Consider the following 17162-nt stretch of genomic DNA (forward strand, 5'->3'; position numbering starts at 1 on the left):
CAGAAGGCCTATTGGCCCATACGAGGCAGCTCCTATCTATAACCACCCAATCCCACTCATGCATGTCCAACCCACGCTTGAAACAATCGAGGGACCCCACCTCCACCACGTTACGCGGTAATTGGTTCCACAAATCAACAACCCTGTTACCGAACCAGTATTTACCCATATTATATCCATTTCTGTGCATGTCGGTTATTAAAGATGGTAACCGAGTCCATTTCATATGGTCTCCATCTCATGTTAGCCTCCGAATGCATGATAGAGCTGATAAGTTAGCCAAAGAATCTGCCTTTAAAGGAGATGTTGAGTGTAACTTTGGATTGTCAATGAGCAATCTGAGAGCAGAAGTACACTACGGTGCATAATAAATGAATTAAACTAACTGTCGGTTACCACGTGGTCGGTCGTCCCATACCCCATAGGCGACCGCCTATGCTATTCTTGATTGAGAAAGTGTTCAACATCACAGTAGTATTTACTGTCATCGGTTTTGCACCATAGGTGTTCTCTGGTTTGCTAGGAATTGATCCATGCTTTTCAGTTGCGTTGTCTGACATTATGGTCCCTGATTTCGGTGTCTGTGCTTTATTTCCCATTTCTTGCATTTTTCTGTGATTCTAATTTTCGTCATATTTATTTCTCCATTTTTTGTGAATTTGGCAAATATTCATTGATGATAACCAAACCACACACTAGAAAGTGAAGAGACGACGACGTTTCGGTCCGACTTGGACCATTCTTCAGATTCAGATTCAGATTCAGATTCAGATGTTTATTCAGGTAAGGTATATACATACAAGTGATGTTACATTAATGGATTGATATATAGATAGAGCTAGTACATACAATGCCTAAAGCCACTATTACGCAATGCGTTTCGGGCAAGAAAAACATTAATATCTAGAACTTAATACTAATTGAGCATAAAGAATAAAAGATGTTGAGAACAAATACAAATAAAGATAAAAAAAAAAAGGGGGAACATGACTGAAAAAGCAGCACAAATACAATAGGTTGACAAACAGGTTCTCAAGACAATCGGCTTGTCTTGAGTCCAGGACGGACCGAAACGTCGTCGTCCCCTCACTTTCTAGTGTGTGGTTTGGTCAACATATTTCAGCCACGTTATTGTGACTCCTCGTCTGCATATTCATTGTTCTAAAGACAACGCAATCACCATGCTCAGGCCCAACCGCGGCCATACTTGTTCCTACATGTTGGCGTCCGCCCCCACCAGTTGGCGTTCCCACTTGCCACTTAGATTATATCTTGAATTTTCTCTGCATTTGCTATTTTTCTTGGTATTCTACTCCAAAATTCCAAATTTTCTGCCATTTTTATTTTATTTTGAAAGAGGAGATGATACCAACTCCTGGATTCAGCCCCGCCGTTCACGAGCGTATCCGGGCTCAGTGTTATTGTTTTGCTCACGGTCGTGGAAGAACCCGGTGGCTTCAGCTAGTAAGTAAAGTAAATTTTATTCAGGAAAGTACATACATAATTGTTTTACAAACATAATGGATTTATAGATAGAGCTAGTACATACAATACCTAAAGCCACTAGTACTCATAGCGTTTCGAGCTATACAAAAGTGCTGCACCTCGTTGTGCTGTATTATACATATATGACCCCAGGGAGACATGTGTGTAAAAAAAACGTGCTGGTGTACCTAGAACTGATTAAAGGAGACCTGATTTCTACTGTGTGCACCATCAAGTTCTCCATTCACCTGAAATGCATGTGTTGTTAAGCTGATAGGTGCATGAACTTTGAAAAATATATATATACATTGGTAGATATAGATAAAAGTGCATGAAGTGTCGCTGCACTAATTTTAAGTGCAGCTAAGTACATTTACCTGAAATAAATGTGAAATATACTGTATCTAGATTTAAGTGAGTGATACTAATGAATATATATAATTGAAATACTGAAATATTAAGACCTGAAACATTGTGGTTTGCATATTTCCACTTGTTAGGGAAACATAAATTCATGTGATATTCCTACAGTGACCAATGAAGTACTTGGAAATAAGTGATAAGTGATCTTACCTAACTTGTACTTGTAAGAGTGCCATATATTGACACACCTTATATTTAAGGACATGACCCTAGACTTAAGCACATGATCAAGTTAAATGTACAAACTTACGATTATCCAGTCTTATTGAGCATTCAAGGCCATGCCAAGGGTGATCTAAGTTTTAAACATTCTGGGAGGGAGTAACATTGGATTCAGATAGTATCTGGCTCATCGAGCCTACAAACATCTAGAAAGTGGGGATGAAGAGCAGATGGCAATCATGCGATTTGGCCAGGGGTTGCTGGATAAGTGCTTAGCGGAATATATTTCCAACGCTAACATTTCATCCATGGAAAAGGGTATTGATCGGGCTCAGACCTTTCAGCATAACTCTGTTGCTATTCACGGGTCAGCAGGTTCATCCTCATATGGCTCCCATCAGAGGCCCAGCAGTGCAGATCAATGCTGTGAGTAGGACTTCCCGATACAAACAACCATCCCGAAGTAGTGTTGCTTCTCGTCTTCGTTCACAGACGCACACAAAATCTCCAGTTTCATCACCGGCTGCTAGAATATCGGATCATTGTAACGGGGTTCCCCGGCAATCAAATGCTGGATCAGGTTCTCCCTCTTACTGGTATAGATACAAAACTAGACAAATTTGCAGGTATGGATGCAAAATTAGACGAAGTGGTCTCGAGAATCTCAGGGGTTCGTGACAAATTTTCATCTTTGAATAACCCTGCAGAGGGTCGGCAGGTTTCATCTGTGCAGCCTGAAAGCTCACCACTTGAAGTTCCCTTAATGCTAGAGTGTAGGACCAGGGAAGTGAGCATACTTCAGGACCACACACTAGTAGAACAACCTGATCAAGGGCAGAAGACTGCCCAGACAAAAATCCAACCTTCAGGGGAGGGGTTAGAAGAAAGTACTCGTTCAGACATTACTATTGTATCGGACTCTGGGGCAGAAGTAGCAGATACGGACAAGGAGGATCAGCAGAGTTTGGCTGCGCTAGGTGGGAACACATTGGGTGAAGTCCTTCAGTGCTCCAGTGCAGGACAGAAGTGGCACTTCATAACCCTGTCTTTACTGCACAAATGGGTCAGGATCAGGAAGTGACTGTTGAACATCCTACCTTCAGAAAGATTAATTAAGAATCTAGAACAAAGACATGAGGGTGTCTCCTCATCTCACTTTAAGAGAGAAGTTAGATTACAGAAGCTGCTCAATGGAAAATGTAATTATAGCAGGAGGAACCACAGGAAGGAGCCAATTCCTTATAAGAAGCAGGGCTTTTTAAAAAATTCAAAACTGCATCCTCAGAAGAAAGTAAAAGAAAAACTAGCAGTAGGTCAGTTTCTGGAAGGCATAGATCCAATTGCTTAGTGCATTATCCCTGACTGATATTCACAGCACCCACTTCACCACTGGGCTGCCTCGCATCAGTGTACTTGTGTCTACTTTGGAAGAACTAATTACAGTATTGTATAGCATCATAAATAAGTTTGTGCTACATTTACAATAAATCACTCAAGTAATATAATTATAATAAGTTATTTACTGACTTGATATTTTGATGTAAAATATGCAAGGTATATTGTCTCTTTAATAATCATTATTAGAAAAACTGACTTAATTTTTAACATTAGTATGTACGTTAACAGCAATCTAATACTGTTCCTTGATTATTTGATATTTTTTATTTTAGATTGTAAACATGGCAGCATCGGACCTAGCATCAGAAATTGAGCAAAGGTATAGTAATGCTATATTTGTTATTCAGTTTGTAATATTGTTCTCACATTATTTCACATTTTTAAATTTTATTTATTTATATATACAGTACAAGAAAGTACATTCGGTTTATGAGAGTACATAGCACCTTCTTGCAAAGTCACTAACACACACAGCATTTCGGGTAGGTCCTTAATATAAGATAATTTTAGTAGAGAATTTGTAGCAAAATTTGAATAATAATAGGTGCATCATTGTAAGAAAATTTTAAGAATATTAATTGGTGCACTGTAAGAAAATTTGAAGAATTTTTAATAGGTCCATAGTAGTAAAATTTGAGGCTTATCAACAGGTACATTGTATCATAATTTGAGGACTAATAATAGGTACATTGTAGCAAAATTTGCCTTCAACATAACTAAGACATAAGTTGATAGCAGTGATTACAGTGGTGAAGTTGACATTTCTTAGGCACATATATTGGGAGAGTGGGTAGCACAAGATACAATGCAAGTTTGAAGCACTAGGTAGGAAACTATGAGGATGAAATTAAGTACATACTTTTTTATTTTACTTTTGAAGAAGATATCAGTTTTGCAACTTTTTAATTTGTTAGGGAGTGAGTTCCATAGACTAGATACCTTTATTTGCATAGTGTTTGCATAAATTTAGTTTGACTGAGGATATCAGAGAGATTTATTTTTGGTGTGGCGATCATAATATTGTACTGTACGTTTTATTATCTATACTAAAAGTAAACTCAAATCAAGTGTACTAAAGTGAAGACTTCTATAACTAACATGTATAGTAGTCAAAATACTGGAAAGAATAATTAAAACCAAATGGGTACAACACCTGGAGAAAAATGACATAATAACACAGTATGATTTTTAATCTGGAAGATCCTGTGCAATAAATTTAGTTAGTTATACAGGTCTATAATTAAGGGTGTGTGTGTGTGTATAATTACCTAAGTGTAGTTACAGGATAAGAGCTACGCTTCCCTCGTAGCTTAGCATCATCAGCAAATATGCTTCGTATATGTTTTTATGGGGTTCATTTCCCATTATGTGCCTCTGTAACCCTTTCCACCACTGCCCCCACAGGATGAGCATGGGCTGCATAATAAATGACCAAACTAACTGCTGCACTGCATAATAAGTGACCAAACTGCTGCACCTCAAGGTAACATTTATTAACTGATGGTTAATTTTTTGCAGAGTAATCCAGCTGTGTGAAGAGTTTAAGCAAGGCATCACTTACCAGATTATTCAAAATGATATGCCCGAACTGAAACTCCCACAGATTGTTGCAGTCATCAATAAACTGTTAGCAAATGTAAGTTCAAATGCTGTCGTGATGTTTTTCGGTTTCTTCTCATTTCTGTCCCTTCATTCATGCAGCATTTTATATTAGTTCATATTCAACCTGTCACCCAAAAATAATAAACCCTATTGCTACTATGGATGGAATGTACAAAGTATGAACTGTTGTACTCAAAAATTCATGTTTTGTACTATAGTACAGTATTAAAATTCTAAAGAGCATAACAAAAAGTGAAACCATAAAAATAACCTGACCTGTCCTATGTCTAATAAGCAATCGTAGGCCTAATTTAGTACATATACTATACTAGGTCTACGAAAAACTAAATTTGGTTGTCACCATCTTGGATCTTCAATAAAATGAATAATACAAAATATAGATTTTCTGGGGGAGCTCTGTTGGCTCCCTAAACCTAACCGAACTGACATGTGCTATATTTGTTTGGGGCCATCAGTCACTTGGAGTTCTTAAGCCTACCAGAAATCAATGCCAGAACCTAGTTCTCTCAAAAGAGGCACAGGGAGCAAAGGCATATTACCACTCTACATTTAAAGTACTATATGTTGTATTCTGCCATCGACCAGGGTGGGCACTCAGAAAGATAGGCAAGGCAATACAAGCATCTGGCCAGTTAAATGCAACCTACAGCCTGAAAAAGCAAAGAAACTCCTACTAAAAGAAAAAAAATAAGCAGAAAATTAACTAGCTTAATTTAACTAGCTCTGCTCGTTAGCTTATCCTCCCCCTCATATGGGGGAGGGAGAGCCCGCTCAGGGGAGCTGGTTACTTGTCAGCTCGGTTCTCGTCTCATGTGCTTGGTGTTCGAAAGTCACCTCTGTCCTCGCTTTTCTGTCCGGATTTTGTCCTGTGTGGATGTGCCAGCTGTGTGGTGTGGTAGCCAGATGTTCTTTATACTTGGAGCTGCATACCAACCCTGAGTACCCTTGCGGCCAGGGTTGGTTCCTGGGTGTTCGTGATTTGCTTCCCGTTTGAGGGAAGGGCCCCAGGCCTTGGAAAATCTCGGAAAACCCCCGTGGGCTCGGGTTGGTAACATGGATCTTTCAGTCCACTCTCGTCTTGTGCGATGTTGAAGGTTGTTCGTCGCCTCTTCCTCAAGGAGATGATCATCCCTTCTGCCTCTGTGATGCTACCCGTTAGGTCAGTAACACCTATGACCAGAAGTCTTGCGGCATGTGTTCCCGCTTGTGCTTCGGTTTACTCATTCCTCATCTCCGAATGATAGGATTCAGGCAGCGGCTGCATTGCAAGCTCGCTTCTCTGCCTTGCAATGCACCAGGTTGGTTGCCTGGTTGGAGGCCTTGGAGCTGCCCCGTTTGGGTTTTAGAGAGCTTCTCGGATTTCCTCTGGGGAGGTTCGGGAGGCCCTTGGTGCACACATCCTGCGGGACCCAACCGAGTCGTTTGCTTAGATAATAATTACTGAATGGCATGCTCAGAAAGTAGTGACAAAGTGGCCTACTCGGAAAATAGCAACTGAGCACCCTGCTCAGAAAAGGAGCGACTGAGTAGCCTGCTCAGAATAGAGCTTGCCATTTTCATTCAATGCCTTATTTTTTTGCTATTTTTTTGCCAGAGTCGTATAGACATGCTGAAAAAAGATGACGATGTGTTAGTATTCAAGCTTCGAGATCCGGGTAGCCTACATCGAATCAAAGGAGCGGAACCAGAAGAGCAGGTAATTTTGTCATTTACATAATTTTTATTTTAATTAACATTTATTCAGTATTTCAGTTTCCAGTTTTAGCTCCATTAGTGGCGTGGCTTGACTTTCAAAGCTACTATATCATCATGAATTTACAATTTACATATTTAATCTGTCATTAAGATATGCTGACCAAAGCTTATATACAGTGTAGTGTATTGTCATCTGATACAGTACTTTTGCTTTCCTATTGTCACTTACTGTTAAATTTAATCACAATTTTACTGTTACTTTATTACATTTCTCATCTGTTATTTTAATTCTTATCATACATTTTACCTTTTGAATTAGTGTCCATTAAATAAACTAAATTTAAATTTTTTAGGTATACACAATAAATGTAATTTTTAGTGATTGTGAACATAAGAATTATTCTAATTCCTAATTCCACAAAGGTTTTTCTTTATATTTATGGCCAGGTTGTCTACAAGATCATAGAAGAATGTGGAACACAAGGCATATGGGCCAGAGAAATCCGTGCGAGAAGTAATCTCCACCTCAACACTGTCGAGAAAGTCCTACGGAAACTTGACAGCAAGAAACTTATCAAAAGTTTTAATTCAGTTGCGGTAAGTTTAAGCTTTGAATTATTGCGCAATTACAAATTAAAAAAAAAATTTAATCCCAGGTAGCACTCCACAAATTTTCCTTATTGGATTGTTTTTTCACCGAGGCTTCTCTTGTCTGAGTAGGATTCATTTAATAAATAATGCAGCAGAAGTAATAACTGATAAACTTCAATGGTGTTAAGTTTAGTGTTTATATTTGAGATGGTTTTTCCTTATACCCAGTATTACACACAGAAATCACAATAGCGTGATGCATCAAAGGAACAAATCTAACACTCCCGGTTGCAATTCTTTTCCATGTCATGCCTCACACTGCAGGTTTTCAGGATGGGCTTGGGTGTTTTTGATTCCTGTTGCTCATTCCTGTTGCCTCCATCATTTAGCGTGTTGGATTAAAGTGTGCTGTTTTCAGTGCTGGACTTCTGTTTTGGTCAGTCGGATTTCTCATGCAGCTGCCTATCAGGTTGCTCCAGCTTTGTGGGGCTGGATTTCATGATATTGGCTCTAATTGCAAACCCTGGGGTTTGTGGTACAGATGCCAACCGTAATCTGTAATTCAGGTAATGATCCACTGGAGAGGAGTTGGAATTGAGTTGGAGAATGGAGCCTGGAGGAAGATTAGCCCCCTGAAGGACCGGCCACACTGCAGCAGACTCCAGCATCATACTACTGTATGTGCCTGACAGAGAGGACCTGCCCAATGACCCTGGATTAGTGCTTTTGCATCTTGGAAACCAAGATGTAAGAGCACTAGTCAGAGGGATAGAATCCCTAAACAAAAATATAATCAACACAGAATATATGTAGCTACAGTTTTTATTAGCATTTACACTCATCCTTTTTCTCTGTATTAAGAACATGAATGGCAAAATACACAAGACATTCTCTTCCTCATTTTAGGCACCGAAGAAGAAGACATATTTGCTGTACAACTTAGAACCAGACCGCTCACTGACTGGTGGAGCATGGTACTCTGATCAGCACTTTGATTCAGAATTTGTCGACATACTAAACCAACAATGCTGGAGGTGAGTATTAAACTTGCAAGCAAATATTACTACTAGCTAGCAAGTTGCATGCTTACTATATTCGCTTTTCAGTTTTCTCACCTCAATTTTCATTGTACATCGTTCATTTTGGTATTAAATTTTCCGCAATAGAATTCCTTACAGGAATATATGCATATAAGGTCCAAAAGTCCGACGTGCCACCCACACACCAAACCCAAAATTCAGCCGAGCGTTACCTGTGAGCGAGCAACAGCACGTAAATGTGTATACTCTTCAGTTTTTCCACCTCAATTCTCATGCTATGTTGTTCATTTTGGTATCAATTTGTTTGCAATAGAATTCCCTACAGGGATATATGCATATAAGGTTCAAAAGCCAGACCACCAGACCCCACCCCCAAGCCGAAAGTCGGCCAAACGTTCCCCGTGAGCGAGCACCCATTGGCACACCCAGCCTGCTCCAGCACATTGGCACACCCAGTAGCTCCAGCCTGGAGTCCATACCTAGTAAAACACAAGACAAAGTTAGAGAAGATTCAGCGGTATGCCACCAGGCTCGTCCCGGAACTGAGAGGTATGAGCTACGAGGAAAGGCTAAAGGAGCTGGACCTCACGTCCCTGGAAAACAGAAGAGTAAGGGGTGACATGATAACCACCTACAAAATTCTCGGGGGAATTGACAGGGTGGACAAAGACAAACTTTTCAGCACGGGTGGGACACGAACAAGGGGACACAGGTGGAAACTTAGTACCCAGATGAGCCACAGAGACTTTAGAATTTTTTCAGCGTCAGTAGTTAATAAATGGAATGCACTAGGCAGTGATGTGGTGGAGACTGACTCCATACACAGTTTCAAATGTAGATATGATAGAGCCCAGTAGGCTCAGGAATCTGTACACCAGTTGATTGACAGTTGAGAGGCGGGACCAAAGAGATGAAGCTCAACCCCCGCAAGCACTATTAAGAGAGTACAATTAGGAGAGTGCACCAGCACGTAAATGTGTACTGTATACTCTTTTCAGTTTGATAACGTCAATTTTTGTGTTATGTTGTTCATTTTGGTATCAAATTGTTTGCAATAGAATTCCCTACTTAGGTATATGCATATATAGTCCAAAGGCCCGACATGCCACCCGCACACCAAACCCGAAAATCGGCCTTTCGCTACCTGTGAGCGCACAACAGCACTTAAATGTGTGTGCTCTTTTCAGTTTTCTCACGTAAATTTTCGAGTTACATCACTCATTTTGGTATCGCATTGTTCGCAGTAGCATTCTCTAAAGGGATATGTATGCATATTATGTCAAAAAACCCAAGATGCAATCTGCAGCAAACCTGAAAGTCAGACAAGCATTACCCATTAGAGAGCACCTATCCGCACACCAACACCTGCACTAAAATGTGTATACGGTTTTCAGTTTTCTCACGTCAATTTTTGTATCAAATTATTCACAATAGAATTCTCTAAAGGGATACATGCATATAAGGTCAAAAGCCTGGCGTGCAACCCGCAGCAAAACTGAAAATCGGCCAACTACTACCCGCGAGCATTATACACAATGTGTGTATACTCTGTTCAGTTTTCTCATCTCAATTTTAACGCTACTTCGTTCATTTTGGTATCAAATTGTTCGCAATCTATTAAAACTAGTCCCATAAAGATCGGGTATAAAGAAAAAAATAGAGGAATTTTAACAAATTTTAATATTGAACACTATTATGACCCAAGTGGACATCCACAGAGTTATTTGTGGACGTCAATTACGTCCCCAGATGTTGACGCGAAAGTGTTAACTACTCTCTTCCTATTGTGAGATATGCATAACTGGGGATACCTTTTTAATTTCCCCCAAGTAAGTGAACCATATCTAAAAAAATTCTCTAGTGGATTTTCTATTTTGTTGATTGACATGTATATGGGGCCCTGTGATGAGCTATTTTTCATTTCTTTTGCTCTTGAGGTATTCTTCATTTTTGTATTTCCATATTTTATCAACAATACTTTCCCTAAATACACATGCAGGTGCACATTTAATTATTTGTACAGGTATACAAATTATCCTTGTCAGGTTTCTAGAACAGAGGGCAGTACGAGCAAGACAGGTGGCTGGTGGTCCAATTGCTGTTCGAAATGCCTCATACGTTGCTTCCAAAGAAGTTTTGAAACACATCACCGAGTTAGGCATCACAAAGGTATGGCTCCTTTAAAATTCTCCTTTCATTAAATAATCTTTTACCAGTCTCAGAACATTTCTTTAGAATTAATATATACACTATTCAACACTTATCACTGTTAAATTTGTATATACTGTACAGAATGTGTCTGTTCTCTTATAGATTGCTTATAAAGCTTATGTACACTGCAAATTCAGAAAAAAACATGTCAAACTTGTTTGTACAATTTATAGTACAATATAAAGACAGTAAAACATTTCTAAATTATAAATGCAGTATTTTGAATAGTATTTACAAATAAAAAACATGATTAGCAAAAATAAGAAAAATTGTAACTGGATGGAAATTACTTTGATGAACTGCATTTCACTGTATTCCCCTCCAGAATCCATATTTTGTTTTTAGAAAGCAGTGTTTCAGAGGGAAAATACATTTGGCAGTGTTGGTCTGTTTAAAAACAAATTATTTATAGGGAGGTCTGGATTTGGAAGGATACAATGTACTGTACTTCCAGGTCAAAATTAGGTTATCTGTATCGCATCATGGATTGTGTAATAGAAAGATGATGTTATCTTTTTGGTATGGATTTATACACAAAACTTTTAAATACCTATCCAATATTAGGGGAATTACCAACGTACTCATAACTGTCTTCATAAAGTTTATATGTTCCTTCAAACTACTGTATTCCTGATCAGCTGGTCTTTGTTACCCAAGTTGAAAAACAAGCTGCACAGCTAAAGATCTGGCTGATCTGGCCATCAATCTGGAAGATGGTGATTCTTGGGACTGTTCCAAGCTAATTAGGGAACCATATTTGCTAGAGGGTGAATCTTTAACTAGTCTATCACAATCTTTGCCTTTGAGTGCATGCAGCAAGCATTCTGCATTCTTGTTTGTGGCCAGTTTCAACAGTTCTGTTGCTTACCAGTCCAATGAAATTATCTAGGGGTCTTGATAACCACCAGAAAAAAGAAGGCAATACTATAATGCTTTTATCTGATTTGAGAGATGCTAGTGAGAAGAGAACAGCACTTCAAGTTTATCTGAATTCAAGAACTATGACTGCTAGCACAAATATTTCTACTCCTCAGCTCTTAAACTGCCTTGTAAACTGCCCACTGCAAATAAGCATTTAAAATATTTTAGGAGCCGTCAATCATGGCTTGTGAAATAGTCTAGTATCCCCTTAAATTCCCACACTCCTTACTCTGGCACCAGAAATAGAGGGAATTGAAATATAAACTATCACCAGTATAATCTCAGACCCCACATACAATAAATGTCCACAGGCAATCATATACCTAAAAATGCTGTGCCTGACTTGTCCAATGTTGTGGCCAAAGTCAGCACTTACTTCTAACACGGTAGAATAATAATAATAATGATAATAGTGGCTACTATGCACTCCAACAAGAACAAACAAACAAACACACACACACATATATACATACATACATACATACATACATACATATATCCCTCCATCCATCCATCTCACATTAAGGAGCAGAAGAATGAGATAGCTTAGAAATATTTAGTATGTTATGAATTATATAAGGTACTTTATATCCCTTCAGTGAATGTGAAATCATGGATAACGTATTCATTCTGATGCTGTTATTTATTTTTACAAAATATTTTTGTGTTACAGGTACAGTTAAGCATGGAAGACATTGAAGCCATCCTAGAGACATTGGTATTTGATGGAAAAGCAGAACGATCTGTAGCAACTGAGGGAACACAAGGAGTAAAGCTTTATCGAGCTGTCATATCTTTCTTACCCACTCCCGCTCTTATGACAATTCCTTGTGGGGTGTGTCCAGTAAGTATGCCATTTCTTCTGCTTTGTTATATATTGATAATGAATGGCTTAGTGCTTTCTCCTGATAATTACCTTCTGATTTAATGATCCCTACAGCTTAACCCTCCTCATCTACACTCCTTTATGAAGAGTGAGGACAAATTGACATTGGACCCTTATATAACATGCATTTACATATAGCACATTAGATGGGGTTAGATTATACTGTACTTGTATTCGATTATATACAGTATCATGCCATGGGGCCCAAGAAAGTCATTGGTCAACCCGTTCTCGCACTTGCTTACAGTCAATATTGGCTTATTTAATAAGTGCATATGTGACATACTAAGTGATTGTGAATATTTTAGTTTACCTTGAAAAGCTTCACAGAAAACACCGACCTCACCTAACCACCTTAGTATGTTAAGATAAGCATCTTATTGCTTCATATTTACAATTATTACTTAACCTATCAACAGTATAGGTTAAGTAATAATTGTAATTAAGAAGCAATAAGATGCTTATCTTAACATTCTAAGAAGGTTAGGTGAGGCCTCTCTAAAGGGGCCAGATTCTGGCTTGTGGTCCCTGGTAGGCTAGAACTTCATCAATTGACTGGTGCCACAGTCTAATATATACACATCAGCCTGGTATAGCTTTGGGGAGCCTTTGGGTTTCACCCAGAAAATGGCGTTTCATTACATTCAACGCTGGTTTTTTGACAGTTTTTATTTAGTGATGAAAAATTATTTAAAGTACAATACAGTACTGTAATATAATTTATGGATTCTATAAACTTCATATCACTTGTCCACAACATATGTTTTTTACTTTTTCACTATATACAGTACAGTAATTCTTATTTTTTTTTTACCGATTTTTTTCCCATTGCAGTTGATAAAGGAGTGTGATGACGTGGGCAATGTGACACCAGTCAAGTGCCGGTACATGAAGGAGTGGTTAGAATGGTGACCGATTAGTAATATTCTCTGACTTAAATGCAGCTTTGTGCAGATGGGAATGGTTGTGTTTGAAGCTAATCTATTCTGTCCATTTATTATATGTACTGTAGATCAAAATAAACAATTTGAATGTTTACTTTTTAATCTGAAATCAACGTTTGATTATTATATATAGTGGGCAAACTTTTAAGAATGTAAGGATTGAATTCCAACAACCATTTGTTTGCCCACTTCTGGGGTTTGTCAAGGTCTTCCTGTAACTTCCTGCAGTCGTCTGTTTTTAGACTCGGGGTAAGGGGGGGGGGGGACATTTCCGCACCGCTGGCCTCGGGGTTTGGGGGTGCTCTGCCGGACCCCCGAAAGTGATACGCCTACGTACATGCAGATAGCCAAGAGATATATATCAGAGATTGTAATTAGTGTAAATCTAAATAAAGGATCATTCAATTACTAATTACAAATGTAAATATTATTTGTAATTGATGTAATACATATTAATTATTATTTATTGTTATTATTAAAAAACAAGTCCCCTACTCTTCGTGCGCGTTTTCTTATCAGTTTTGCATCATCTACAAACATCGACATGTACAAACTCACTCCCTTGGGTTCACATAAATTAAGAACAGCAGCGGTCCCCATGACAAAAGCCTTGTGGGACCCCACTTGTTACATTCCTCCGGCTTGAAAATCTATTTTGTATCAGTGACTGCTTTCTGTCCTTCAGGTACTTCCTTGCCCAGTTTGGTGTTTTCCCAATTATCCCAGTCTGTCACTCCATCTTGTACACCAGTCTTTCACGGGGAATGGTGTCAAATGCTTTTTGAGTTTCGGAAAATACAGCCTTCCTGTAGTACTTTTGTAACTGTCATAAAGCTCAATCAAGTTTGTCAGGCTTTTTTTTTTTTTTTTACAGTGTGAGTACAGGAACAGACATCTGCTAGCAGGCCAAGAACCTTCCCTTACCTTACCTCATGATAATCCATGCCCACTAGTTTTCCCTGGAATATAATCTGCCAATCGCTTAACAACCAGGTACCCAATTGCTGCTGGATGAATAGAGGTGAACAGTTCGGGATTTGTGCCTAGTCAATCCACCCTGACCAGGACTCAAATCCCAGATCAAATCATTCTCCTGAAGCATGGAGTGTGTGTTACCACTGCGACATCAGGGCCTCTTCATTTTCAAATTTGATGCCAACCTCTTTCTTTTCTTTTCCTTTTAAATTTTAGATAATGGGTGACAAAGTACTTTCGTTACCTCCTTCAGCAGCCATGGGCGAGATTAAGTCTGGTCGCATTGATTTTGTCACATTCCCTTACATTGTGAGGGAATGCGAGTTCCTCACATCATTTTCTTTTTCTGCAAGAATTTCCCCTTGTTTCCTTAAACTGAGTACATGGTTTCTCACCATTGCTTTTCTCCTTGTATGGGTGTAGAACGGCTTTAGTTGGTCTTTGACATTTACATGCATGTCATTTTCAAATTGCCTCTCAGCTTGTCTCCCAACTCTGTGTTTATTTCTGGTTCTCTTTAGTGCCCCTCAATTGTCCTCTGTTCCTGGTTCTCTGTACTTTTTCCTGGCTATTCTTACTTGTCCATTCTTTAACTTCTACATTGCCTATTAAACCACATTTTCTTTTCTCGTCCATTTCCTCCTTGATTGTTATGAACTGCTCTGTTGCATCGGCACATTTCTGAGCAGTGAATTCCATCAGTTCATTTGCTGTCTTCCCTTCCATTTCTCTTTCCCATTGAATTTCACACAAAGTCCCTCATCTTATTGTATTCACCTGGTTGTGCTTGCAAGGGTTGAGCTTGAGTTCTCTGGTCCCGCCTCTCAACTGTCAATCAACAGGTGTAAAGTTCCTGGGCCTACTGGGTCCTATCGTTCTACATTTCAAACTGTATGGAGTCAGCCTCTACCCCACCATTTCCTAATGTGTCTGTGGTCATTTGATTACAGTAAAACGTTTCCTCCTGTGTCCCCTTGTTCGTGTTCTGCCCATGCTACATAGTATGTCTTTGTCCACACTGTCAATGCCTCTGAGAATTTGGTAGGTGGTGATCATGTCTTCCCTAATTCTTGTCTTCCAGAAATGTCAGGTTTAATTCCTGTAGCCTTTCCTCATAGCTCTGGGGCTAGTCTACTGGCATACAAGGGTCTGAATGATTTGTTACTCAAGTTTCTAAAGGTAATTCTTATGTTGGCCAATGTCACATATGCAGCTGCTGATATCCTTTTGATGTGGGCTTCTGGGGACAGGTTTGGAGTGATGTCAACTCCCAGATCATTTCGACGTCAGCTCAAAATACTATGTACTCAAGTACGATAATGCAGTTCTCTTACTCTCAAAAAACTTAACTGTGTGTCCAAATCAAAATACATACACGTCAATATTACCAGTGTACCCAAGAGCCACTAACACTTATGGGACCAACGAGGACAGGAAGCCGGCGTCTTGTCGATGGTCCCCCCCTCTTTGTCTTTATGATCTTTCCAGCTGTACTGTACTTTAAAAAGTTAACAGTTTTAGCATTTACGGCTTTGGCGAGTAGGCGGTTCCATGGGTTAACACGCCTGTAGGTGACTAAGCATCTCCTTTTCTCAGTCCTTCTTTGTGGCTTGTTGAGCTTGTGATGTGCTCGTGGTAGCACAGCAACTACCTGGCAGATGGAGTGTGCCAAACACATTAAAAAATGAAAAAAAATAAAAGTTCTTATCCTTTACCGGTGATAGTTGCAGGGAATAAACAAGAAAATAAAAACCTTTAAATTCTTTACTTTAAACAAAACAAAACTTTACTTAAATCTTATAGAAAATAATAGTAAACAATGACAAAATTAACCCTGAACCACTTTGCTTAACACAAAGAAAATTGTATACAAGTTACGTTATGTTAATATAATGGTGAATGTCACACTATACAAAATGCTCTGAGCGTCTACCTGTACCATCACCCGTCGAATGAACGTCCAAGTGAGGGAAAATACGTGAGCCAAATTAGCACCAGAAGGGTTCTGCTGGTCCGTTCCACCGGCAAGTGCTTATATACAAGGTGGTGACGTCAGACTGGTGTATAGCTGGGTCTTGGAACGATTAACCAGCAGGTTAATGGTCGTTACCTTGGTGGCGAATCATGAGCCAGCAAGCCTCGGGCAGGCGGCTCTCATGGAAAGTGGTGGTAGGAAAGGAGAGACTGAACAATGCGTTTGGGAACGTATGGCTGGCGGTTCTAGATGTTGATAGAGCATGCTGGTGTTGAAGAGGTAGGGACCACTGCTTATGCAGGAGAATAACATGACAAGCTTGAAACCGTTGCTCTTTGTTTCTTACATCTGACCTTTAGAAGAAATTTTCCGGATCAACATCATCCAAAATTGTTCAGTATTTTAAAAGTTTCAATGAGATCACCCCTGTCATGCCTGGTTTGCAGTAGGGTTAGTCCTGTGGCCCTCAACCATTCCTGATACGTGAGTTAACTTAGCTCTGGAATGATTATTGTTGCCTGGTGTTGCACTTTCTCCAGAGCAGGTATGTCCCTCTGAAAGTGAGGGTTCCATGCTTGGATACAGTAATCGAAATGGGGGCGCACCAGAGATTTATACAATTGAATCGGTACCTTCTTTTCCTTGACTTCAAGAGTACGCTTGATTATTCCAAGTGTTTGATTAGTTTTTATGACTTGTCCCTACCTGTTGTGCAACTTTCATGGAGTGATGGATTTTGATTCCAATGTCCTTTTTCTTCATCAATCTGCTGTATTGTAATTAATTTGGTAGTTGTGGCGTGGGTTGTTATGCCCCACGTGCAGGGTCTTGCA

At 39.3% G+C, this 17162-nt stretch overlaps 1 protein-coding gene across 3 annotated transcripts; it reads left to right on the forward strand.

Moving 5' to 3' along the window:
- Positions 1-1271: 1271 nt before the first annotated feature.
- On the forward strand, positions 1272-13473 carry Polr3F (RNA polymerase III subunit F). Of its 3 annotated transcripts, none has more exons than XM_045746843.2 (9): positions 1272-1464; positions 3741-3787; positions 4987-5104; positions 6686-6787; positions 7210-7383; positions 8284-8411; positions 10463-10586; positions 12223-12393; positions 13270-13473. In XM_045746843.2, the coding sequence occupies exons 1-9, from the start codon at positions 1363-1365 to the stop codon at positions 13345-13347; spliced, it is 1044 nt and encodes a 347-aa protein (XP_045602799.1). In that variant the 5' UTR covers positions 1272-1362; the 3' UTR covers positions 13348-13473. The 3 variants fall into 3 exon arrangements, with proteins under 3 accessions (XP_045602799.1, XP_045602890.1, XP_045602983.1); XM_045746934.2 differs by having other exon boundaries at positions 1285-1464; positions 7234-7383; XM_045747027.2 differs by lacking the exon at positions 1272-1464 and adding an exon at positions 1926-3383.
- The last annotated feature ends 3689 nt before the right edge of the window (positions 13474-17162 follow it).

Source organism: Procambarus clarkii, chromosome 1 (assembly GCF_040958095.1).
Source record: "Procambarus clarkii isolate CNS0578487 chromosome 1, FALCON_Pclarkii_2.0, whole genome shotgun sequence".
In the NCBI taxonomy this organism is placed as follows: Eukaryota; Metazoa; Arthropoda; class Malacostraca; order Decapoda; family Cambaridae; genus Procambarus; species Procambarus clarkii.

Excerpts from the sequence above, each read along its gene's own strand:
- Polr3F (XM_045746843.2), top strand. The coding sequence starts at position 1,363 with ATGATACCAACTCCTGGATTCAGCCCCGCCGTTCACGAGCGTATCCGG. Across the intron at positions 7,384-8,283 it reads AAAGTTTTAATTCAGTTGCG|GCACCGAAGAAGAAGACATA; the intron begins GTAAGTTTAAGC and ends TCCTCATTTTAG. Across the intron at positions 12,394-13,269 it reads TTCCTTGTGGGGTGTGTCCA|TTGATAAAGGAGTGTGATGA; the intron begins GTAAGTATGCCA and ends TTCCCATTGCAG.